Raw genomic sequence first — 26,613 nt, forward strand, 5'->3', positions numbered from 1 at the left:
TAAGAATAATAAAAAGCATTTCCAAATTCAATAGAAATTTATTAAGGGTGCTATTTAACAGGGAATTATTTTAAAAGATATGTGCATTTAAATAAATACTTTGTTCTATAAAACGAATTGTTTGTGCAATATTGTAAGGTAAATCTTCGGAAAAAAATTTGTTGCATAATGACCAATACTCGCTCGTATTTAATCTGTCCAACAGTAATGCACAAACAATTCGTTTTATGGAACAAGTATATTATATATTGCTTATTTAAATCTTCTTCAGTAATTAATAAACATTAATTTACACCAACGTGCTATATATTTTGAAAAGAATAAATAATGGAACTGATTTTATTTTAATCCTTCAATTGATTTAGAAATAAAGTAATTTTCCCTTGTGATTAAAATTTATTCTTAGATTGTTTGTAAGAATATATATATTTTTACATGTCTGTTTTTAATAAATCATTTAGTTTTATAAAAAAATATGTTTTCAATATAATACTTTAGCGAATGTGTGGTGACAGGCTGGAAATGAAACACATGTGAGTTGTTTGTGATTAATCGTAGTTACTTGGTGAAAGTTGATTACGGAGCAACCAAAAGACGCTCTACCGCTGCATTGCAAAGCAAATAATTTCCTTTGCTGCCGCTCCGCCTCGGTATTTCTCGAATAGCTCCAGAGTTGCCAACTGTATCTGCCCTCCCCTTACAATACACTCATAGGTCGATCAAATAAAACAGAGCAAAAAATCTAAAATACTTTCTTTATTACACACAATTTAAATTTTATATTAAATCGTTAATTAATATATTTTATAAAAATCATTAAAATTATTAAATTCTAATGTATATAGTATAAACTCACCCATTATAATACAAAAAAACATATTATGTCGAATTAACATAATGTTCACAATAATTTCAAAGCTTTCGTTTATATAATTAAAACTAAAATATTCACATATTATTCGCTATAATTCAAACTAAAAATATTCACATATTATTTCTATAATAATTTATATAGACCACTGGTGTTTTATCACAAAACTGATTTATTGTTTATGTATTTACTCATTTTTAGTTCAATTTTGCACTAAAACTCACGGAGATGGAAACAAAATTAAGTTTTCTTCCAAGAATAATATATTTCCAATGGTTTGTTGACCTAAAAAATGGCAAATTTAATTAAAATGTTCCATATTAGCAGAAGATATAAATAAAAAAAATATAACCTTCCAAAATTTATCGTTGATTTGCCGCAAAGTTTGATTTCCCGATAGAGCAATCAACTGGCAAGGCTGTGGAGCTACGTAAATGCAAAAATTTAAAAGCTTATCCGTGTCTGGAAGATCAGTGTCCAAATCCAAAGTCAACCTCATCGCCAAATACTTGCTGAGGTGATCAACTGTAATTGGAATAGAAAAGATATCTTTATTAAGCTATCATTAGTTTTTCCCTGTAATATTATTTCTCAAAATAAACTGTTTTAAAAGTAGCATGTGTATTAATTTTATTTTATAATTTATAGCAATGCCTTGAAATTATTATCAAGTTAGTAAACTTAGTTAATATTATCATTATCAACTTTAGTGCCACTCAACTTTTTCATTGGTAAAGCAAAATTATTGTATTTTTTGTATAATTAATTTTTAAATTTCAATATTAAAATTTTTTAATCATCGCTTAAATTTGTCATTTTTTATTGTAAATGTAAACTAGAAGTGCGATAAATATTTAAAACTTTGCTTTAATATACTGCAAATAAGCAACAGTTTAAAGAGTATACAAAAGGTTGTGCAGTTTAAAATGAGCATTGCACTTGCAACGTTCTAAAAATGGCCAACTCAACTGAGACGTAAAATTACATTTTAAAACGTTACGATTGATAACGATATCTTATATAACGAGAAAATAATGATAGCATGTAATTTTAAATTTAAATCGAGTGATTTTCATCTAAGTGTATTATCGTTGCAGTTTTACTGAATACATCTTGATTAAGAAAAAATATTCACCGGTCGCATTAGCTGTAGTTTTAATATATCGAACGGAGTTTTCTTTCAGCGCTTTGATGAGTTGATTATCTGCTGTCATCTCAGTAGGATGAGGTTTAAACACCAGTTCGATTTCGTTGGATGTGAGAGTATCGGAGCCAGCTTCGGCGTCTGTGTCCATCGAATCGCCGCCCTCGGTTCTAAAATAAGTAATAATTTATGTTAATATGACATTTTATTATTTTTGTTATCAACTTATTTGGTAGATATTGGTGTCGAGTTCAGTTTACTGGAAGGTTAGAAGAGAAGAAAAATAAAAATAATATTTTAAGTAAAAGTAAAAACAAGATAGTAAAATTAAATGAATAAACTATACTAATCTTTATTGCTTATAAGACAACAGTAAAAACAATAGCAAGTTCCATAGAGCTTTTTGGGTATTTGAATACTCAGACAGTGTTTTTTTTCTTATATTTTTTCTTTTTTTTGATGTTTCTCTATTGAAAATGGTTTAAAAATCTTAGAAAGCATAGACCCTAGCGAAGAGTGAATTACAAGCACAAAGCAAGGAATGAAAAAATATTAGCATGCTGCGAGAAAAGATGAATTTGTTAAATTTTATGAAAGCATTGAAATAACTTTTTCATATAACTGCAATTTTATTAAATATTTTCCTATAAAAACCACTGTTTTTGTTAGTCTCTGGTCCCAATTAAACAAAACTCGTATGTATAAGCAAATTTGTGCGTAACTTGGTGGTATTACTGTATTAATATAGATGTCACCGATTCCCAGACTTGTAATACTCACTTGTAGGTATTCATTATATCTGATTGACTTACTCAGTTGGTACAGATTTACCCCGTTGTAACGCAGGTTTACAGGCGTAAGTGTCAGTGTTACAGTGATACAAAGAAAAATTGAACCAAAATGAAAAAAGTAACCGTTTGTTTACATAACGATCGCCAAGGGTTAAGTGGAGCGAGTAAACGAACATTGTACAACCTTCCGTCGGCTTCGCTAGATTCGCTCTCTTCGCTCCTTTCCGACGTGAGAACAGACTTGGCCCTCTTGGAAGTAGCCGTCGTCTTGGAAGCCGAACTGACGTTGGACGGCACCGGAGAAGGCGTACTCCTGACCGACGGCGGATTCGACGCCGACTGATTCCCGGAGGTGGGCTCCTTGGGCGGAGCGGTCGTCCCCGAGCGGTCGGGCTGGTTAGCTTCCGCCGGTTGCGCCGGGTTCTCCTCCTGCGTCTTCCTCGACCTTTGCAACCTGTTCTGCGACTGGAGTTTGATGCCTTCGGTGATAGAATTCACTAGAGCCGCTTGCGAGTGCGACTTGTTCAGCTTGGCCAAGACCCTCTCCTGGTGCGCCTCGAATTCGTCCCTGCTGGGATATATCTTGGAGATGAGCAAATCGAAGTTGGGGTCGGGCCGCAGCGACCGCTTCGAGACGAGCTTCTTGCGGCAGGTGGGACACTCCTTGTTCCCGGAGCGCAGCGCGGTGATGATGCAGTCGGAACAGAATCGGTGTAAACACTCTTTGGTCGTCATGGTCTTTTTCAGCATATCCAGGCAAATGGGGCACATGAGTTCGTTGTGGAGGCTCCGCGGCGAAACGACGATCTCCGTGCCGTCGGTTACTGCTTCTTGCGGCGTACGGTGGAGCTCGTACAGAGATAACTCCCATGACTTACTCGGCACTTGATCGCTCCCCGCCATGGCGAAGCTTGTCAACTGTCAGTGCGGTGTTGCCAATCATTAAACACATTACATACCCGACAAAGGGGTAATACCGAACAACGTACACATTACTTTAATTAATTCAATTTTTCCTTTTATATTTACGTTGAATAAAATCAAAAGCAGTGACAGCATTTCAATAATAATTTCCTTAATAGTTAGTTTTCTTTTTTATATCGACGAGTCACTTAATATATCTAATAGTGCTGTGTAATAGGGTTTGTCAACTATATATATGATGGTAAATTTTAAATGCTTGGAATTCACCAAAAAGTGTAACCAGCTTAGAAATATTTCGAATCATAAACGAATATTTTATAAAACACAGTTTAGATTGAACGTGGGCTATAAGGTCTCCCAGCAATGACAGTAGTACATTCTGAAGTAACCTTAAAGATTTGGGCAGTTGCGAATGTTGATTTAGTAACCAATCACTGTGTATCATCGCCAAGTGCCGGCGTCGAAAGTAATGCTTCCCAAACTCCTAGAAAAAACTACTATTGTAGGTTATTTTAGCATAAATGTAATATTATGGGCTCCAAACACAGCAATATTTTGTATTACACTAAAATAAGATGGCTATCTTGGGGGGAAATATTATCACGTGTTTTTGAATTAAAGGAAGAAATTCATTCTTTTCTTAAAGATAAACGTGTGGAATTATCTAAATAATTTAACAACGAGAAATGGACTTTGAAGTTGGCATATATCGTTGACATATTTAACGAGGTAAATAAATTGAAATTACAGCTTCAAGGTCCATTACTAAATTATTATAGTGTAGCAGAAAATATTGAGGCATTTACAAAAATATGTTCTGGAAGAGAAAAATAGAAAAATGAGTGTTTTCTGTATTTTTTTATTTGCAACCACGAATAATTTAAATAATAAAATATTTAATCGTATTCAAATAATTGTAAAGCATTTAAACATACATTTTAATTATTTTATTAAACACTTTCCTTCTGAAAATGATCCGCGTATAGAATATTTGTTAGTGGTAGATCCGTTTATTTACTCACTCATGTTATCTCAGGAAAATGCATTGATTGAATTATTGTGCGATTTAAAAATATTTGAGAATGAATTATTGGATTTTTTTTGATCAAAATAGGTGATAGTGAGAAATATTCAGGATTAAGTTGAGGGACAGTTAAAAGATTGCTCCCATTCCAAGCAAACTGTCTTTGTGAGCAAACATTCTCGTAAATGGTGCCAATAAAAACTAAACATAGAAATCGAATTCAATCAGAGACACCTCTTCGAATTGCAGCATTTATATGCCTAGGATTGACGAACTAGTTATTAATGACAAAATAATGAATTTGATGTATGAAGAGAATATTGATTGATTCTATAAACTTAATGACATCTGTTGCTGCTTTGATGTTTACGTTTAAAAAATTAGATACCATGCATTGTGAAATATTATGTTGTTGGTAGCTTCAACGTTGAATTACTTGCATAACCCTAAAACTTATTTTTTTTGGTCGAGGAAGATAAACGAGGACAATTTTTTTAAAACCAATCCTTCTTAGAGGAGGACGTGTGGTCACCGTATCTCTAGTCATAAAAGTTGCATGTTGCAAAACACATACTTTATGTTTATAAACTGAGATATATGCTGTGGATTTATATATGTAATGAGTACGGAATAAGAAACAGGAAGATGACAATTTATAAGAAAAAAAAAACACAAAAAATATTAATCAGAAGAAATTTTGTTCAAGGTGAGATTACAAATTATAAAACAACGAAATTTATAAAGGTATTGCGTGAAATCTTCTTGACATTGTTCTTATATAGGCAACAATTTATACTTCAAAATATTATTATTCAATGTGACATTGATTGTGATTTTTTTTTTTTATTTTTTTTTTTGAAACTTATCATAAAATATCATAAACTCCTTTTCACGTACTCTTAAATCACACAACAATTTATTCTTCACTAATTCCAAAGCATTATTTTGTTCCGCACGATTTGTTATTTCTTCTAAATTAACTGATCCAATGTCGAGTTCGGCATAGTCTACTAATTCCTTAACTGTTTCAGATTTTTTTTCTAATTGGTCATCAGTTTGCGTCTCGATTTCAGCAAGCATATCGCAGGACTTAATGTAATTATCTAATTTCAACATGTCGTCTCTTTTTATATACAAAAACTCTAGGTAAATGTATTGACCTTTTTCATAGTTTAAAATTTCGTCAAAGGTCTTCAAAGCCTTACCGCTTGATGAAGAATCGGACATCTTGTGAACTAGAAAATATAAAACAATACTTTAATAACACATTAAAAAAGAAAATACAAATCTAACATCAACAATTGGTACACGCGTTGAGATTGATTAACGGGAAACTGCAGCGTATTGGCATAATTTGGAGAGTTTAAAAAAGATCGAAAACATTTTTACACGTATGAAATATTATTTAAAAAATGCAATTAAAAACATTTCAAAAATTAACAAAATATTTTTGTTAATTATATGTATATGTATATGTATATGTATATGTATATGTATATGTATATGTATATGTATATGTATATGTATATGTATATGTATATGTATATGTATATGTATATGTATATGTATATGTATATGTATATGTATATGTATATGTATATGTATATGTATATGTATATGTATATGTATATGTATATGTATATGTATATATATATATATATATATATATATATATATATATATATATATATATATATATATATATATATATATATATATATATATATATATAGTGCAAAAATACAGAAATGAATTTACGGACTTTTTTCGAGACGTCGTGAAAAATTGTGAACTATGGGACCCCGACACTGTAATAAAAGCACGAGGTTTTCTTAGCTTTTTGGAAGATTTTGAAACAAGAAAACTTCTCCACATATTTTCAAACCTTTTTGGAAAAACTGATGTGTTATACAACATTTTACAATCCAAATCTTTTGACATATTATATTGCTGTAAGAAAGTTACCGAAATTTTGCAACAACTCAGACATGAACAGGAAAATAATTATGAAACATTATGGGATTCTTATGTAACGGAAGAAAATTATCCAAGACTGAGTAATGATTTGCTTGTTGAAGAAAAGCACGCGTTTAGCCAACTATTTAATACAATAGTTGATAATATATGTAAGCAAATTAAAAACCGTTTTTCTTCAATGTCCAAATTGGAATATTTTCACCTTCTGGAGAAAGAAAAATATGAGCAATATAAAGAAAAATTTCCAAATGAATTACTTACCAAACTGCAACAATTCTATGGAGCATTATTTGATTATATAAGTTTAAAAAATGAGCTTGCTGTTCTTTATCATTTACCTAAATTTGCAGAGAAATCTGTTCATGAGCTTGTACAATTTATGAACACAAATAATCTTAAGTCAGGTACTCAGGAAATAGAACTAAGTTAATATTAGCAAACTAATATTAACTCTTCCATGCAGTACTGCTTCAGCAGAACGTTAATTTTCTGCTCTGAAACGAATTAATAATTGTTATCGAAGTACCCAAGGCCAAGAAAGGCTATGTGGCCTTAGCTTGATTTCAATAGAAAAAGGGATCCTTATGGATATTAAAAAGAAGAGCACTTTTTATGACAGCGTGATAGAAAAATTTATGATTAAAGAAAGAAGATTAGATTTTATATATAAATAATTATAAGTTTATGTTTATTGGAAATTTGATATTTTTATATAATAATATTTTAGATTAGGTTTGATGTTTATTTATTTATTTATATATGGGAAAAAGCTGTAAGGCAGCTTAGGCATGTCAAAACCTCGGCTAATAAAAATGAAAAAATGTACTTTTTTTTATTTTTTATAGCACACCCAATATTAACACCCACCGTACGCCACTGATATATATATATATATATATATATATATATATATATATATATATATATATATATATATATATATATATATATATATATATATATATTTATTAACTGCTGACGTTACATTCATTTGAAGTAATAAGTCCAATAGCCTGATCCGTTGAGATAGTCAGTGGCAAGTTTGAACAAGTTGTGACTTGTCAGCCGGCATGTGTCATGGGTTGCGAACAACGCATTAACATTAAGTTTTGTTTTAAGTTGTGAAAAAGTGCCAATGAAACTCATGACATGTTAAAACCAGTATATGGCGATGCAGGGGGCCTATTTGTATTTATATATTTTTATTTATACTTCATTATGGCCAAAGCTTGGCGAAACTCTGGTAACACTGGCGTGACGGATTTTCTCTCGACTGGCAATCTTCGGCGCATTCGTACGTGCGCAATCGTGCGCTAGTGCCCTGTTCAATCGTAAATCCAAATTTTATATATTATATTCTTTGTTTGTAAGATCAACGCCCTTCGTACGAGTTTTGATCAAGCATACCTATTTTTGGATGCTGTAACTGCTAATTAGCATAATTATATAAATATGAGGAATCTCCTTTGTTCGTCAGCTTTCCGACAAATAACTTAACCCATACTATCAGTTGTCTGACAGATAAATACCGTGAGTACATTGAGTACAAACGATTCATTTTGATTATCAGACAACACTTAAACAACTAATGCTCTTTAAAAATATTTATATATGAATATTTCTTACGTGAAATTCATTTTACAAAGTATAAATTCTTAACATCTTACAAATTGATATAAAAAAATATTTTCATTAAATAATTATTTGATCTAAAAATATGATTATATGTAATTGTTCTTAAACTCAAAATAATTATCTAAAAATATTACGTTAGAATCCATGATAAAAATCTCTACATCAAAATAATAATTAAAAAGTAACGTATTAAAATATTAATTCAAGTAATAATTACGTAATCTTAAAAATAGTATAAATAAATATTAAATAAAATAATAGATTATATATTTCTATTCATAACTTGTTGATAAATTTCAAGTAATATTTTTTTGAAAAAAATATGAGCATTTACGTAACGATATAGTTTTTGAAAAATAATGGAAAATAATAATAAAATATTTATAAAAATAATATATAATTAACAATTTTGAGCAAGATTTGGTTTTATTTAACGGAATCATTTAATTTTCAAAAATATCGTAAAGAATCGATATTCGTAATAAAATATAACTATAATGATGATATTAATATAAAAAAAGAACAACGAAAGAATAGATCGCTCATGGAACCATGCGATTCGATGTAGCAATGAATATATTAAGGGACGATCCGTACAGGTCGTCACCAATATTAAGGGACGGACATATGAAGTTCGCTACCATTTCGTCATAAAAAATAAGTATGACCGTGATGCTCACGACTCAGGGAGAGGAATCAGCAGTACGTGCGCCACTACTGGAGGGAAACCAATCACAAATTAAATTTGCTGTCAGATTCTGAGAAACAGTACAGTTAAATAATTTTTGATCTATTCTATTTAAAAGCAAAAAAATAAATGCTTATATACATATGTCTCGAAATAGCAAAAATAAAAACATCTATTTTATTTAAAGCAAAAGAAGAAGCTTACATATCTCTCAAAACAGCAGAGAGAATGTTTATTATTACGAATATTACGATTTTCGCAGTAAATAAATATTCGCATCGATCGTTACTATATAGAAAAATAATTCGCATTATAAAAATTAAAATTTATAAAAAGTATAATTGAAATAAAAATAAATATTCGAATTAAAATATTAAAAATATAATTTTTTCAATGTTAACCTAATTAAATGTATTTTGCTAAACTAAAGAGCTTGTTATAAAAAAGTTTAAAATCAATGCCTATTTGCATTATAATAATCACTAGTATTAATAATTAACGATTAAATAATAGTGGTAATTTTATATAATAATATGAATAATAATAAAGTTCACGCTACACTGTATTATGAATAACTTAAATATATATATATATATATATATATATATATATATATATATATATATATATATATATATATATATATATATATATATATATATATATATATATATATATATATATATATATATATATATATATATATATATATATATATATATATATATATATATATATATATATATATATATATATATATATATATATATATATATATATATATATATATATATATATATATATATATATATATATATATATATATATATATATATATATATATATATATATATATATATATATATATATATATATATATATATATATATATATATATATATATATATATATATATATATATATATATATATATATATATATATATATATATATATATATATATATATATATATATATATATATATATATATATATATATATATATATATATATATATATATATATATATATATATATATATATATATATATATATATATATATATATATATATATATATATATATATATATATATATATATATATATATATATATATATATATATATATATATATATATATATATATATATATATATATATATATATATATATATATATATATATATATATATATATATATATACTCAATACAATTGTTTAATTAAATTGTCTGATGGTCAACTATCGTTTGCAAAACTAACAAATTATCCAAAAAAATATTGTATAACTAATATGAAGAAATGTTTATGTGGAAGGAAAGGAAATACAACTATATTATGTCTAATATCGAAAATGTGAAATTTAATCTTTGAAGTAAAAAAAATGTTATGAAAAAATGCAACTTTAAATTGGATCAGAATCAATAAACATTAATGTATTATTATTAATTGTTGAATTAACGAAGTATGTTAATATAGATAATAAAACTTTTAAATAAGCTGTACTTTTATAATTAGTAATATAAAATGAAATATTGATATACAACATCTATTTTAGCACATAGTATGTCTATAGGAAATTAAAATTTAATTTTTGCTTCAAATATAAAAATGTTATTTTGAAAAAAACTTCCGTATATTGTTAAGCTATAGAAACAGCCATAATTATATTATTAAAACGTGGTATTATAGGGTTTTAGCGTTCTTTAATATTATACTGGTTTAGTAGTTGGACGTTTAACCCGTTTCGACCCGTCAACTGTATATATGTTAACTTTCAATTGACCATAGCTGAAGAAATTATATTAAGATGTTAAGAAATAGATCTAGAGACCTGGAATCATTATTTTTCCCTATTGACATGTTTTGCTTTAAATAAGACATGGAAACTAAGAAAAGCGATTTATATTATATTTAGCGATTTATCCAATCCCAGTATTTTTATATCATAAAATTTATCAGAAAAGTGTAATAAAAAAACAATACCGTGCTCAAACGTTGTATAGTATTTCAAACTCACTTTTAAATAATCTCGAGCTAGGTGTATGTGTGCAAGACTGCGATTAATAATGAGAACGTATCTGGAAGGCGTCAGAATATATACAACGAACCCAGCTTATTTACGTGATTGTTAGTAACCCAGAGCCGAGTGGAGGAACGATAGAAAGGGATCGGAAACAGATATCATCTGGGATATCCGTTTTTGCTTTAATCGCTCGTCATTGTCGGATGTCGACTAAAATTATCACAAAAAATATTGTGCACAAGCAAAAATGATTGCGGAACAGCAATCACTAAAAGGCCTGCTTAAAATCCAAGCAGCAGCTAAATTTTTTTTTTTTAAAACCCGGGTTTCGGGTTTTTAATTTTAAACCCGGGTTTTCCCGGGTTTACTTGGTTGGTTCCAGGGGATCAATAGCAAAGAACTAAAATAATAAATAGTTTATTAGAAGCATTTAATTTATTTCAGAATTTCAAATATAAAAAATAACAGTAAATAAATTTTATTGTTAATTAACATATACATATGTATATGTATAACATAAATTAAAGTGGTACAAATATCTCATTTTTTATAAAACTGCCTTACAACCATCATTGCACTTAACGTATCATCATTAAGCCGGCTTTTGAGTTAATTAGCATAGAGACCCATTACAAAAAATTCTCGTTCTGCTTCCACTGAAGTTGGTCGAATCGTTGTTAATGACCTGAAAAGTCTATCTAGCATTTCAGGTCGGCATTTTGTTGCACGAAACAACTCAATTTCTTCTCTTATTCACTGTAAATTATAATACTTTTTCAGAGAGAGTAAGATCGGCATCTTCCTTACATAAATATTGCACTGCGACTTCAAGGGGAGTAAGCGCATCACATATTCCATCGGGTTTTACAGTCCAGCAAATGATTCTTCTTTCTACCAAAGTCAGTGGTTGCAGATTTGTATCATTACCAACATTGTGCTTTCGGAACATTTTGATCATTTCTTGACATTTACAACAATCTTCTGAAGCTCAGGAATAAATATTCTTTGGTTGTTATTGTACTCGGTGGGTTCATCAACAGAATCCTCATTTTTATATTCATAGTCAGAGTCACATTCTTCATTCTGCTCATTTTCTTGGTCAGTCTGTCTGTCTTCTGATCTAATGTCTGAACTTTTATACGGAACATCACAAGCTACCAAATAAATAGCATGTGCAATGCAAACAATATGGAATGGGCTAGTATAACGGCCATACTTGAACATTATACTTGCACCATCAGTGGTTGAAGCTACCACATCATTATCCAATGAAATATCATACTCGCTGAGCCTTTCTTTTATAATCTGAATCACTCTTTCTGCATTTACGCTTCCCATAACTCTAATTAGACCAGGATATTGGAACCTAGTGGAATAGATCGGGAAATCCGTCTGGAAGAGATCGGACATCCGTCTGCTCTCGAGGAATTTCGTTCATTAAGAGCGCGAGTCAAGTATTTGATAATTTCCTGTCATCGCAATTATTACAAAAGTTGCCAAAAACAAATAATTAATGAGCCTAAAGCGTTCTGAAAATTTATTAACACTAAACGTGCTACTCAGTCGACGCTGAAAGTGATGAAATTCGACGATTAAAACATTGGACGATTCACAAAATATTGCTGACAGTTTTGCGCAATATGTTCGTTCTCTCTACAAAGTACTCACTATGAAGATGGGCTTCTGTTAACTGTCTGCCCTTGCAGTGGGAATGCTCGGTAATGAGCGTTCCCACTGCAACGGCGACAGCACGATTTTATTGCTTTTGACGTGATTTTTTGACTTCTGAGAAGTGATAATTGTTTTTTCGCTCTCCTATTAGTCAAAATTCGGTTTAGATGTTTTTAATTTTTAATGTATATAATACTGTTATAAAAAGTCTTTAAATGTGAACACTAGATAACCGGGCGTTTCCACTGCGACAGTGACGACATGACTTCATTGCTTTAACTCGTTCTAATCGGTTTGGCTGTGCTGTGTCGCGTTCTTAAGGCTAATTTACACGGTGCCAGTCGAAGTTGCCAGTCACTGGATGCCAGCGAATAGCACATATATATATATATATATATATATATATATATATATATATATATATATATATATATATATATATATATATATATATATATATATATATATATATATATATATATATATATATATATATATATATATATATATATATATATATATATATATATATATATATATATGTGGTTGAATGCGTTTTCGCGGAGAAATATTTGGTTAATATTTCTAGGAGTCGGATTACTCCGCATACTTTTTTGATTCCGTGTGGAATCATGGTCCCTACGTTTCGGCCAGATTCGCCCGGCCATCCTCAGGGGAAAATTGAGAATATGAACATCCGGTGTGGGCAAAGCCCAGCATGTGGTTGTTCAGATCCGGCCGAAACGTAGGGACCATGATTCCAAACGGAATCAAAAAAGTACGCGGAGTAATCCGACTCCTAGAAATATTAACTATATATATATATGATATATATATATATATATATATATATATATATATATATATATATATATATATATATATATATATATATATATATAATTTATATATTTTCGGTTAATATTTATCTGGTTTCGACAAGCGGTTTGGCGTGCACACGTTATCGTCATGAATCATTTGTTTATAGCAGATGTTATCTGGATATCATCACTAATACTTTTGTTTAGATAGTATTTTTTTTCTTGTTTATGCAATGTACATACTACATACATAAATATAATCTTTGACGCATTTTCAAAAATATTATTTTGTGAATAAATTACGCACTAAGGCAACAGTTATTAACAATCACGTAAAGCATAATATTTATTTTAATATAATAAAAAATCTTTATATTTTCAGATTTTTATTGGCTTCTTGTGATCAATTGTGTTTATTGCGCCCTCTACATAAAGGAGCAAGGAAACGAGACCATTTACTAACTTATTATTAGAACGTAATGGATCTCAATACGAAAACGGTGGAGTGTTTTTTTGCTGTCTTCACCAAGGTTCATGATCTGATTCTGATTTGAGCTGCCCATACACGCTCTGTCCGTGGCGGGTGCCTGGGGGACCAATCCGATCGTGTGTGGTGAGAAAACACAGATTTGTCTGTCCGCCGTCTGTACGTTGTCCGTGCCCTAACGGCCTAACGGAAACGGTTCCTAAGAAGTATTCGTTCATATTTTTAATATAACATTTTTGATATTTTCATAAACAAATTATTTAAACGAAAAGATTCGTAGTAGAAGTGCATTGCTGCACCATTTCGCCCTTTTGTGTTTTTGTTTTTTGTTTATAATAGTCGAATCAGTTTTCATAAATACCAAATAAATAAAACGCCCCTTTTTTGGGCAATATTGGCGGGCATCTGTTCTGCATCTGTTCAGCCTCTACTGATCGCAAACGAAGCATCTCCGAATAGATACAAACGACAACCTTCGAAGTCAGACAAAAGCAGCAGCTTTTGCTTCGATCGTTCGATCTGATCCAGCCAAGCAATCACTTTAAATATTTAAGAGTTCAACCCTATATTCGAGACGACTTAAAGTTTACAAACAATATAGTACGTATCTGTTTTATAGCATTCATTATTGCACAAATTGTATGGGCGTTTTTAACTGTTAACTTATATTCTTTTATGAACTATATATTATCACGCACAGATACCGCACAATATATTTTAAGATTTGCAAATTTAAAAACAGTAGTAAAGTAAAAAGAAAACCAATTGAAAATATAAAAATCCGTTAAGTGAACTCACCATGTCGGCGACCACCTCTCATCCGACCGACCCTTGGACGCAGCCGTGGACGTAGCAACGCTTCAACACATAGAACTTACGTTTTATTATTATTTTTAATTTTGCAAATCTTTTTTTTTTTCTTATTTGTTTTAATAATATTTTAAAATTTAATATTTTAAACGTAATACAATGTTTAGCTTTATTACTATCTAGATAAGTTTTAAACCTAATCTTAAATGATATATGTACAATATTTAGTTTTATCATTAAATATCTAAGTTTCAAATCTAACTTAAAATATTATAAAATGTTTTCTTCTGGAAATATTCAGCCAAGTTGTAAACCTATTTTCAAATGAATTGAAAATGTTAAGTAGTTTTTTATAGATTGAATCATTTTGACCAATAGTTACAAAATCTTAAATATTCTCATCAGATCTTTTCCCATTTATATTGTAAATCTCACAGCTAAACAATGATTTTAATATTAAATTTCAACCATTAAATTTAAAAATAGATCAAAAAAAATCAGAACGAAGTAAAAATATTATTTAAAACCCAAAAAGTTGGGGGTCCGGTATTCGCACACTCGCTGGCTTCACAGCTACTATTACTATTTAAATCTTTTACTGGATAATTCACTCGTTCGTCAAAATCTAAATCACCATTTTCATTAACTTGCTATCTATCGAATTATAGGTATACAATTGTCCATGTAGTTTACCTAGTACTTCTTCATTAATAATTCGAACTTGCTTACTTTTAGGCACAAAATTGTTCGTTCACTAAACAGGGGAACATCTGAAACAGAATGCGTTTCTTTACATATACTATAACATATTCACATAATAATTCGTTAGGAATAAGCACAGACTACTAAAATTATCCTTCCACCCTACATAAGGTCGAATTATCAATTTACGATGACAAAAATAAAAAACTTAATTTTATTTGATATTCTGATGCGAAGTGCGTATGAAAAGACTACTCAATAATTCTCTTTCAAAAAAGTACCTAGTTGGGGTTAGTTGGGGTCAGATGCTCATAGAATTTTAATAAAAAAAAAGCATATTAAATTATATCTATATCTTGAATGAGTGAGATAGGTATAGTCCGGGACAAACAAGAAGGTGAAATGCGTCTGTATTAGTCACAGGGTGTATATCGAGTTTTTTATTAATTTATTTTATATTATTTTTTACCTACTAATATTTAGAGAAAAACGTCTAATAAATAATTTTAGACTATTTTTGTTTTTACAAAATCGTAAAATAAACTTAAAAATTAGAATATAAAAAAAGATATTTCGCTTTTCATTGAAAATTTAAATATTTATGTTAATTTTTATTTATGTTATTTTTTAATTTAAATTCTTTTATTAATTGTGAATACATCTTCTTATCACTGATTTATTAAATATATTTGTTTTTCGTTAGTTTTGTAATTCTGAACAATTTTGTAAGCTGCGTTGATACCTAGTTTTGTCACTGCGACTACCTGCTGCATAACTGTTATGCGTATTTTAGGCACTACCTAAAAATATGCATCTTATTGTATTCCGACATATCTACATACTTTATAAACACTCTGTATTTTCTTTACAAAACAATTGACCGCCTCGTCCTAAGGGCCCATACGCACTGTCGGCTAGCCGCCGGCGACTAGGGACCGTCGGTTCAAAAACGCAGGTAGCTAGGCTAGGCGGCTAAGCCGAGCGACTCGAGGTCGGGTAGTACATTCGCGAAGAAATTGCAATATTAATTTTAAAGAGAAAAAAATATAATTTTAATTTCAATATAATATTCAATTTCCACGTATGAAACGCTTTTTGTTTCCCAAATGCAATTATAAATGTATATGTATTATGTTAATAAAATTAATTTAAATCGAGAAGCAAGAAATAATATAATATAATTATACATATTATTTCACAATATTTTTTTTTCGTTATCAATATTCATATAAAATTATTGTAAACGATTCGAGATTCAATTTCTACGATGAGCTTTTCTGTGTCGAAGCCATTTTGTGTGAATGATGTATAAGGGCCCATACGCACTGTCGGCTAGCCGCCCGGCGACTGTACTTTATATGGTTTTAAATGGGTGCATACGCACGCAGGCGCCGAGTCGCCGGAGCGTCAGGCGCGATCCTGCGCAGAGGTGATGCACAGGCGACTTGCCTGTCGCGGCAACCTATAAAAGCATGGGTTTAGATGAGTGCATTCGCACGAGGAGCGACTTTCGAGGCGACTTATACATCATTCACAAAAAATTGCTTCGACACAGAAACGCTCATCGTAGAAATTGAATCCCGAATCGTTTACAATAATTTTATATGAATATTGATAACGAAAAAAAAATATTGTGAAATAATATGTAAAATTATTTTATATTATTTCGTGCTTCTCAATTTAAATTAATTTTATTAACATAATACAGATACATTTATAATTGCATTTGGGAAACAAAAAGCGTTTCATACAGGGAAATTCAATATTATATTGAAAATAAAATAATATTTTTTTCTCTTTAAAATTAATATTGCAATTTCTTCGCGAATGTACTGCCCGACCTCGAGTCGCTCGGCTTAGCCGCCTAGCCTAGCTACCTGCGTTTTTGAGCCGGCGGTCCCTAGTCGCCGGCGGCTAGCCGACAGTGCGTATGGGCCCTAAGTCAAGTTTCAACTGTCTTCGCCCAAAGGACAACCCGTCAACCAATACAATGCATTTTACGACAATAAATCATTATTTTCGTTGCAAATACATGTATACAAACCAATCAAGAAGGACTAGTACGGATATGCTCACAGATTCACTAACACTAACACGTTTCACCTTCTTGTTTGTCCCGAACTTTACATAATTTAAAGTTTTGACTGCACAATCGCTGATTTAATACTTGAAATCCCACGGAACTGCAAAATTAGTAAATTTGAGATTTCGCGCCAGCGCTTTATTTCAAAGATGTATTTTTTAATTGACTAAGGCTGTATTTACTTCGTGACAAGAGCACGGTGTAGGTGGTGATAAATATACATATTTTAAAATACAATTAATTACATTTAAAAAATTCAAAATAAAATTACGGTTAAGTTGGAAGTAAAAATTACTGTTTTTTTAATTATACAAAAAATATTGAACATACAATTGAAGCGTTCTGGTCGAGGGTAGTAGCTTCGATGTTTTCGATTGCGTTAGTTGATGAATTATTACACCCATTACCTCCAATCCACTCCAACCACAACTTTAATTTAACAATCGTCAAAAATCAAACAGCAAAAAAAATTAGGAACACCAAAAATCATCAGAATCAATGACCAAAGCGGGACCTCAGATTCGTGTCTGGTGTATAGGAGTCGCTACACAATTAATTTTATTTTGTACAGAAGCAATCAATATCTTTTTCACATTGTCAGATGCATTATTTTATCGTTAATAACTAATGCATAATTTGGACGGAAAATAATCAACTTGCTTTTAATCTATCGATTAATTGACTTTCAATGGCAAATGAAAGAGTTTTAACGCGCCGTGAAACTGTAGAAGCGGAAAGGGCAAGACAAGAAAATTTTACATCGACAGCGTCTAAAATTGAGGGTTTTACTAAATCTAATCCATTTCGGTATGATACCTGGCATTTAGTAATTCTGTTCGAAAGATATATGCTAGTTTAATCATACCGGATTCACTAATATTTAAATTATTCCTAATTGAAATAGATTCATGTTGCTTAAAAAAATCGGCGTCTTCGTTTGCCAATCCAGGATGAACTGCTAACAGGTGTTTTTTAAATAATGAATGTTTCGTCTAATTATTTGCGAACATTCGATGACAAATGACGTATTTGGGCATGAATATTCCATCACGTATGATATTGGTAAATTCATATTTTATAAAAGCGGAATTATATTTTAAAATAAATAAAAAAACAAGTTTTAGCTAATACGAAGAAAATAATCCAAATAAACTATAATTACATAATGTCAAACAAACCTCCTTTGGGCAGTTTTCTTTGGTTTCGCTCCAACAATACAATCACTTTTTAATGATGTAAAAGGATAAGATTAGTAGTTTATTTTCAATTTTTAAAAAGTCACTTTGAAAAATTGTGAGTTTACCGAATCCAAAGACAGTTTGCTGTTAACTGATTGATGAAAAAATCCTACTGCAATAGTGCATTGGCATTCTTTTTATGAATACGAGGGAGAATCTGTCGGATAGTATTGATTAGTTCTCGCATATGTTAGGCAAAAAAAAGATCATTCAGTATTTACATATTTTTTATTCTATAATATTTACATCAACATTTATATCTCAAATTTAATTATTATTTCTTTTAACATGAGTAGAAATAAATATTTAATAATATATAAATACAACCCAAAATGTACGATAAAGTCGTCAAAAGGATCGGCTCCTACAAAAAGTCCAGAGGCGGCCATTTAATTAAAATTATTTTTAATAATTATTAAAATATATCAAACGTTTGATTAATAAAACTAATCGAAGATATCCTCAAATTTGTGTGTGTATTTTTTTTAATCATTATTTATTTTTTCAGTCAAATTACGGACCTCTTTCGTGAGTAACTCCAACTTAATGTGCAAACCGTCAATATTATTTTCATTATCATTGGCTTTGTATCTGATTACATCTTCAGCTGAATTTATGATTTGATGATCCATTTTAAAGTGAAAATAACTCTTTGGGAAGCATTTTGCTTCTTTTGAAACTCTGTTTGAATCCGTTTGAATAGTCTTGCTGTTGGGTACATAAACTTTCGACTGTTGATTAACTTTAATGCTCAATTTAAAATACGGTTCTAGCTTCGGGGAAGGGACAATCATATTGATTAACAGTTGTAATCGTAAATGATGCAATAGCCAATAGCATATTGTACACAAAACTAACCAAATTGGCGAAACTATCCAATCGGTTAACTGTTTTAAAGGTGAATGCTGCAGTAGCCTATTGCATATCTTACACAGAACTGACAGACTTTGCGAAACATATTTGAAGTTTAATATAAAATTTATCTGAGATATAATGTTGTGTAATTCTGCGTTGTTTCTGATGGTTTGCGTGTCGCTGACTGCTAAGCCATTCAGGAGATTAATTAACACAATCGGAATCATAAAGACAAATATTATAAATATTAAATAGTTTAATGTCGACTGATTGAAATCAATTTCCGAAGCTTCTAATTCGCCAGTCGTCATTATCATTGTTTTGAATAACGACATTCCTGGATATAAAAATAGGTTTTTTTCATCTTTCGTATCAGACGTTTTCATGGGGTCTAATTCATCTGTTTTGAACAATGTGTGGAAACTCAGTGCAAAAGCAATTATCAACATGCAATACCATATTAAGAATTTGAAAAAGGTCCACGATACTGTTTTTAGCATGATTATATTTGTAGAAAATGATGGATGTTTACCGATGAGTAAAAGCAATTCTGTCAAAGATAGCAATATTGCTATTGCGGAAAATTGCTTCAAGCAGTAATTGGTAAATAATAAAATGCAACAAGTGAATATCAATATCAATTCTAACCAATTCTCTACGCTTACCCAGTATTTTTTTCCCATTATTATAATCTGAATAATTTCTCTTATGGTCAATAATACTACCCCAATTCCCGTTAAAACTATAGTTATTTCATATTCTTTGGGGTAAAACAATATGAAAAAAATTAAGGATATGCAAAACAAAACGTAGCATAAAAGATTGATAAGAAATATCCAACTGATTTCTGTCCATTTAATGTAAAGAAAGCTGGTTATGATTGGATGTTTTAATAAACCTTTTAATTCAGGGTGCTCCGACATGTATAAAAGAACTTGAATTTCTGACATCCAAGTGCCAGACACAGTCGTTGACTCTTCGTCGACTCCATTGGTGGGCAGTTTGAAAAAACTGTAGTCCAAATGTATTTTGTAGTCGTCACTGTTTGGACTGGCACCATTAGTATTAACACACGAATTCAGATACGAATTAAGCGTTTTAGGTGATATGTTCGCCAAAGGTAGCACTCCGTATGTATTTTTTACTCCAAGATAAGCTCCATTCTTCAGCAAATCCATTACGACGTCTTGATCGCTGTTTTTAATTGCATAATTTATAGCTGTATTGCCCCTATAATCTTGGTAATTTATCTTAGATTTACCATATTCTAAGATAGTCTTAATGCACTTTTTATAGTCGACGTTTGAGTTGTCTCCGACCTTCATTTCACCAATGATCGCGAACTGCAATAGTGACATGCCACTGGCGTAATCGCTATCGAGTACACCTTTATTTTTGAAACTTTCTAAAATCTTATAATATCCCCCGCGACACGCGTATTCAACAGGCTTCATTTTGTCAACAGAAGATGTTATATGTGGTAGTACGCCTTTTTCTAAAAACGCATCAACAGCTTTATCTAAACCAGCCTTGCAAGCCCGCTGAAAAAGCGTTATCGAAGTATTATTTTCGGCCATTACTTCGCGTAATTCATTTTTTTTTATATCTTTCAAATCGCTAACAATATCATCTTCTCTACCGGCTGATATACGCATTCGTAGCTTAGTGTATAGATCCATATCAGGATTACAATTAACTTTTGCCAATCGAGCCGGAATTAAATCAGGGAACTTTTCTTTAAGCATCGTTCTTGCCGTCTTGTGCTTATAAAATGGGAAGGAGTCTAAATCTACATTTTTCACCGATAGTATAGTATTTATGACTTTTATTAAGTCACGCTTAACTGCTATACATATGGGCGTCATACCTGAATTATCAGGTAAGTTTACATTCGTTCCAGCCTCTACTAATAATTTAACAACATCTTCGTAATTTTTATTTGTATCATTTTGTTTTATTTTTTTGATCGCTAGAAGTAAAGCGGTGTTGTCTTCGCTTAAAACATTTATTTTTAAATTTTCATTGCCAACCATCACTTTGACTGTTTCTACATCACCAGTCTCGGCGGCAAAGTGTATCGGAGCTTTGAAATGCTTTGAGTTGAACTTGTTGATATCAGCTTCTTTATCCAATAATAGCTTAACATATTCAAACATTCCGGGCATAGAGCAGGCAATGTCGAGACATGTTTTGTTACCCGAACCACTGTAGTCATTGTTTATATCGTCTTTAGAAGACGATGTTAACAGTTTTTTAAACTCTGTCATTTTTTTACTATTTAAGGCATCTTTAAGTTTTTTCTGATTATTTATTATCTTTTGTGTTGTTTTTAATCTGGAACAAAAATTAAAAAAAGGTAATTAATTGTACATATATTTTATTTTATGCAGCAATAAAGTCACGTAAATTATAACATCACCGAAGACAGTTTACATCACTAAAGGGTGATTAAAAGTAAATAAAATAACTACAGCATAAACTATTAAAAATTGTGCACCGCATTAGAATTTACTTCCTATAGATATAATCTAAGTAATATGATAAATTTTCATTACTTTATTGATTTAAATCGAATTTTAAATGAATTAGCAGTGTAAAGATGTGCGACATTACACATAAATAGTTTCAGCTCCACAAAAATGTGCAAGAGTCCAGATCGGTGGTGATAATTGATATTGTGTCATATCACAATAAGCAGATAAATCCGTCTTCGATATCAAACTCAAAAAAGGCTGAAATGACGGAGTGGTTTTTCAGAAAAGGTATGCCCTTTTCACAAAATATGTTGAGGGTCAATTGGTAACTATTCATAGGTGCAAATTTAAAAAAATTGCAATAGATGCCATTTTTCACGAATTTAGCCACGATGTATTAAGGCTGCCACCATATCACCCCGATCTGAACCGCATATAAAAAATTTGGTCTTCTATTAAAGGCTATGTGGGCTCTAGAAACGTCGAGATGAGAATAAATTCAGTCAAAAAACTAGTTAAGGAAGAAATAAATAGCATGACTGCCAACGAATGGAGTAATGTCTGCCGAAATGCAATAAAAAGTGAAAAAAATATGAAATTAACGATGTTGCCACGGATGATAATATGGATAATATAAATTTAGTGTTAACGCAGATTCGGACTCTAGTTCAGAAGATTCTTTTGATGGATAGATTATTTTGTCTGCAATTTTTGTATTAATAATATACTATGTATGTCTTTTTTTATAACTCGTGTTATTGTGATTTATATTTTATTAAAATAATTTTTAAGTGATTAATCTACCTTGGATTTTAATTAATTCTTACACTAAGATATGTAATAAAATAAAATTCTGGAAACTTATTTTTCTTCGTTTTATCTTAACGCACTCGAGGTTGTCATCCGCGTATTCAAACTTGCAAAATATATCAATTTCGTGCGCATATTGATGAGTGATTTTGTAAAGAAATTTAAAATAAAATCTAAAAATTAATTAATCAACACATTGTTTGCCGGTATAATTCCATGCCATATCTCGCCTAGCGTAGGCGAAACTCGAGGTCTCGCGCAGAATTATTTGCCCGCAAAAAAATCGTGATAACTTATAAAGTATCTAACATAATTCAATAAAAATTTTAATTCTAAACTCACCATATACTAAGTTTTAAAACTAAGGTCCATTGAAGAACCATTGATAATATAATAAATAAATCACAATGCGACAAGTAAGACAAAAAAAATCCCTTCCGCCAACCCCATGTCAATGAACCATCCCTACCAGATATAAAAAAGTTTTGAACAAAGATGCAATACAAAAACAGCCCATTGAAAATCTAGCATAAACACGATCTGTTTCAAGGTTTTGACTATGTGAAATAAAATAATAATTCACTATTTGACTAAAAACTGTATAACTGAAACTATATTGATTTTTATTAGAATTAATCATATATAAAAAAATATAGAAGTGTCTTGTGTAGTGTGAACTGTGATATAATGAAGAGCAGCGAAGTCCGTCGTAAAAATAACCCGTACAAATACGTTACCCGACGTCCACCACCAGTCAACAAAAAACGTATTTTACGTGTTCCGCAAATTTGATTTAATTAAAATTTATTTAAATACCGCATTTATTATTTAAAAATAAATTCTACAAAAAAATAATATTAGAAAATCTCCCTCTAGTTTTTCCATCTCATTAAAAAACATCTGTTTAGACGAACGCATTTATACATGCGCAGACAGTAGCATACATTAAAAAATAATATATTTACCCTCCCTCTACATCAATGTTTAGTTTGATCTCTTCATCCTGTTCGCTGTCGTTGTCCATTGAAGGATTTTTGGCCTTCCCAAATTGGTAACTGGTCGATGGAAAGGTAGCTTATAATATCTTTGGTGCGGTTATTGACGAGAACCGACTCTGTCTTCAACAACTCACTCTGATTTTGCTCACTTTCCGCTGTTGTAAAGCTTTGTCAAATCCTAAAAATCCTGGAAAAAAAAAGAATGTCCTAATAAAATAAATACATAAAACAATGAAACCGTGAGAATTCAAACAACATTGGCCTTCTAGAAAGCTAGAACAACAAAGTTGCATGGCAAAATAAAAAGTAAAGGCAAATGCAAACGATTGTAATAAATTATATTACAAAAAATATACTTTTTTTTGCTTTTGGTAATTTGTAGCTAAATATTATACATCCAAATATACAAGTTTTATTTGAAACATGTAGCAGATGTAAGTTATTGGTACTAAAATCTAGTCAATAAATATAAATAAGGATTTTAATGTGCATAAAGTGAAATTTTCGGTTCAAAAATATGAAATATAATATATTACTATATTTACAGTATGATATTTTTTATTTTTGCTAATAGTCAAAGAAACGGTTGGTGTTTGCTAGCCTGTACTGGTGTGATCTCCTTTGAGCTCCTGCTGTATCGAAGTTATGGGAGTTAATGCAAAAGTAGGAAAAAAATTTAATAAATAAGTTTTAGCGCCTCTTATCAGAAACCATAAATACCGCATTAATATACATCAACTTAATGATATCACTAGGCGAAGGTTAATTTTAGATAACCTCTTTTTCGAATGATAAAAAAATTTTCATATTACGTTTATAAAAAAAATTGTCTCTATGTGTAATTTCTTATAATCACATAATACATATATCTCATTATTAATGTTGAAAACGATTCAACGAAAGCATAAATTAAAAAATATTGTAGTAATTATTAATTCAATAAATATATAAGAAATTCGATAACAATACAAGTAAAAAATACAATAATATTTTTTACGTTTAAAATGTAAAAAAATAGACTGAATAAAATGTAAAAAAGGGTTAATATATATTCTGTGCGGCAGCCGGTCAAAAGAGTGTGCGTCAAATGAGCGCTGCATTATAAGCGCTTAAAAAAGAGCGCACGTCATAAGAGCGCAAAAATACTTGGAGAATATCAAGTAATGAATATTTTAGGAATTAGATATATAAAATATAAGTAAATTGTGAGTAATTTACAAAGAATTAAAATTCACGAGATATAGGCGGTAAAATTAGTATTTTATGTGCCAGAGCGTAATGACGATTAAAATGATTACTCAATGAAAACATTATTATTTATTAATTATTACGTACATACTCCAGTATGGCTCCCCATCCCCATACGTACGATATACATACATATATTTTTACTAAAATGAATGTATGTATATCGTACATTAAAAAATAATATATTTACCCTCCCTCTACATCAATGTTTAGTTTGATCTCTTCATCCTGTTCGCTCTCGTTGTCCATTGAAGGATTTTTGGCCTTCCCAAATTGGTAACTGGTCGATGGAAAGGTAGCTTAATATCTTCGGTACGGTTATTGACGAGAACCGATTCTGTATTCAACAACTCACTCTGATTTTGCTTACTTTCCGCTGTTGTAAAGCTTTGTCAAATCCTAAAAATCCTGGGAAAAAAATAATGTCTTAATAAAATAAATACATAAAACAACGAAACCGTGAGCATTCAAACAACAATGGCCTTCTAGAAAGCTAGAACAACAAAGTTGCATGACAAAATAAAAATTAAGGGCAAATGCAAACGATTGTAATAAATTATATTAAAAAAATACGCTTCTTCTTTGCTTCAAGGTATTACTTTTGGTAATTTGTAGTTTAATATAATACATACAAATATTCAAGTTTTATTTGTATTATATAGCAGATATAAGTTATTGGCACTAAAATATAGTCAATAAATATAAATAAAGATTTTAATGTGCATAAAGTGAAATTTTCGGTTAAAAAATATGAAATATATTACTATTTTTACAGTATGATATTTTTTTTTTTTGCTAATAGTCAAAGAAACGATTGGCGTTTGCTAACCTGTACTGGTGTGATCTCCCTTGAGCTCCAGCTGTATCAAAGTTATGAGAGTTAATGCAAAAGAAAAAAAATAATATATAAGTTTTAACGCCTTATCAGAAACCACAAATACCGCAATTTCCCATCGACTAATATATAAATAATTCGATAAGAAGTAACAATAATGTATTTTTGTTACTTGTATTGCTATTGAATTTCTCATATATGTTTTGAATTAATAATTATTACAATATTTTTTAATTTATGCTTTCGTTGAAACATCTTCAACATTAATAATGAGATATACGTATGTGATTAAAAGAAATGACAAATAGAGACAATTTTCTTATACACATAATATGAAAATCTTTAAGTGCTTTTTTATCATTAGAAAAAGAGGGCATATAAAATTATGTTGCGCCTGGTGTCATTATCAGAAATCATAAATACCGCATTATTATACATCAACTGTCATTCAGTTGATGTATAATAATGCGGTATTTATGATTTCTGGTAAGAGGTGTTAAA

At 30.1% G+C, this 26,613-nt stretch overlaps 1 protein-coding gene and 1 pseudogene across 2 annotated transcripts; both read right to left on the bottom strand.

Moving 5' to 3' along the window:
• Positions 1-739: 739 nt before the first annotated feature.
• Sce (E3 ubiquitin-protein ligase Sce) lies at positions 740-11,214 on the bottom strand. The gene is made up of 5 exons (XM_088202348.1): positions 11,075-11,214; positions 2,991-5,989; positions 2,007-2,185; positions 1,224-1,396; positions 740-1,156 (listed from the first exon to the last, which is right to left on the bottom strand). The coding sequence occupies exons 2-5, from the start codon at positions 3,707-3,709 to the stop codon at positions 1,112-1,114; spliced, it is 1,116 nt and encodes a 371-aa protein (XP_088058474.1). The 5' UTR covers positions 3,710-5,989; positions 11,075-11,214; the 3' UTR covers positions 740-1,111.
• An 8,778-nt stretch (positions 11,215-19,992) lies between these two features.
• LOC148227051 (transient receptor potential cation channel protein painless-like) lies at positions 19,993-26,205 on the bottom strand (annotated as a pseudogene). Its single transcript, XR_015812009.1, has 4 exons — positions 26,107-26,205; positions 25,468-25,685; positions 23,997-24,216; positions 19,993-22,081 (listed from the first exon to the last, which is right to left on the bottom strand). The product of XR_015812009.1 is annotated as a transient receptor potential cation channel protein painless-like (transcript).
• Between the last annotated feature and the right edge of the window lie 408 nt (positions 26,206-26,613).

Source organism: Plectrocnemia conspersa, unplaced genomic scaffold, assembly GCF_051122295.1.
Source record: "Plectrocnemia conspersa isolate PC_06_02 unplaced genomic scaffold, ASM5112229v1 ptg000013l, whole genome shotgun sequence".
NCBI lineage: Eukaryota > Metazoa > Arthropoda > Insecta > Trichoptera > Polycentropodidae > Plectrocnemia > Plectrocnemia conspersa.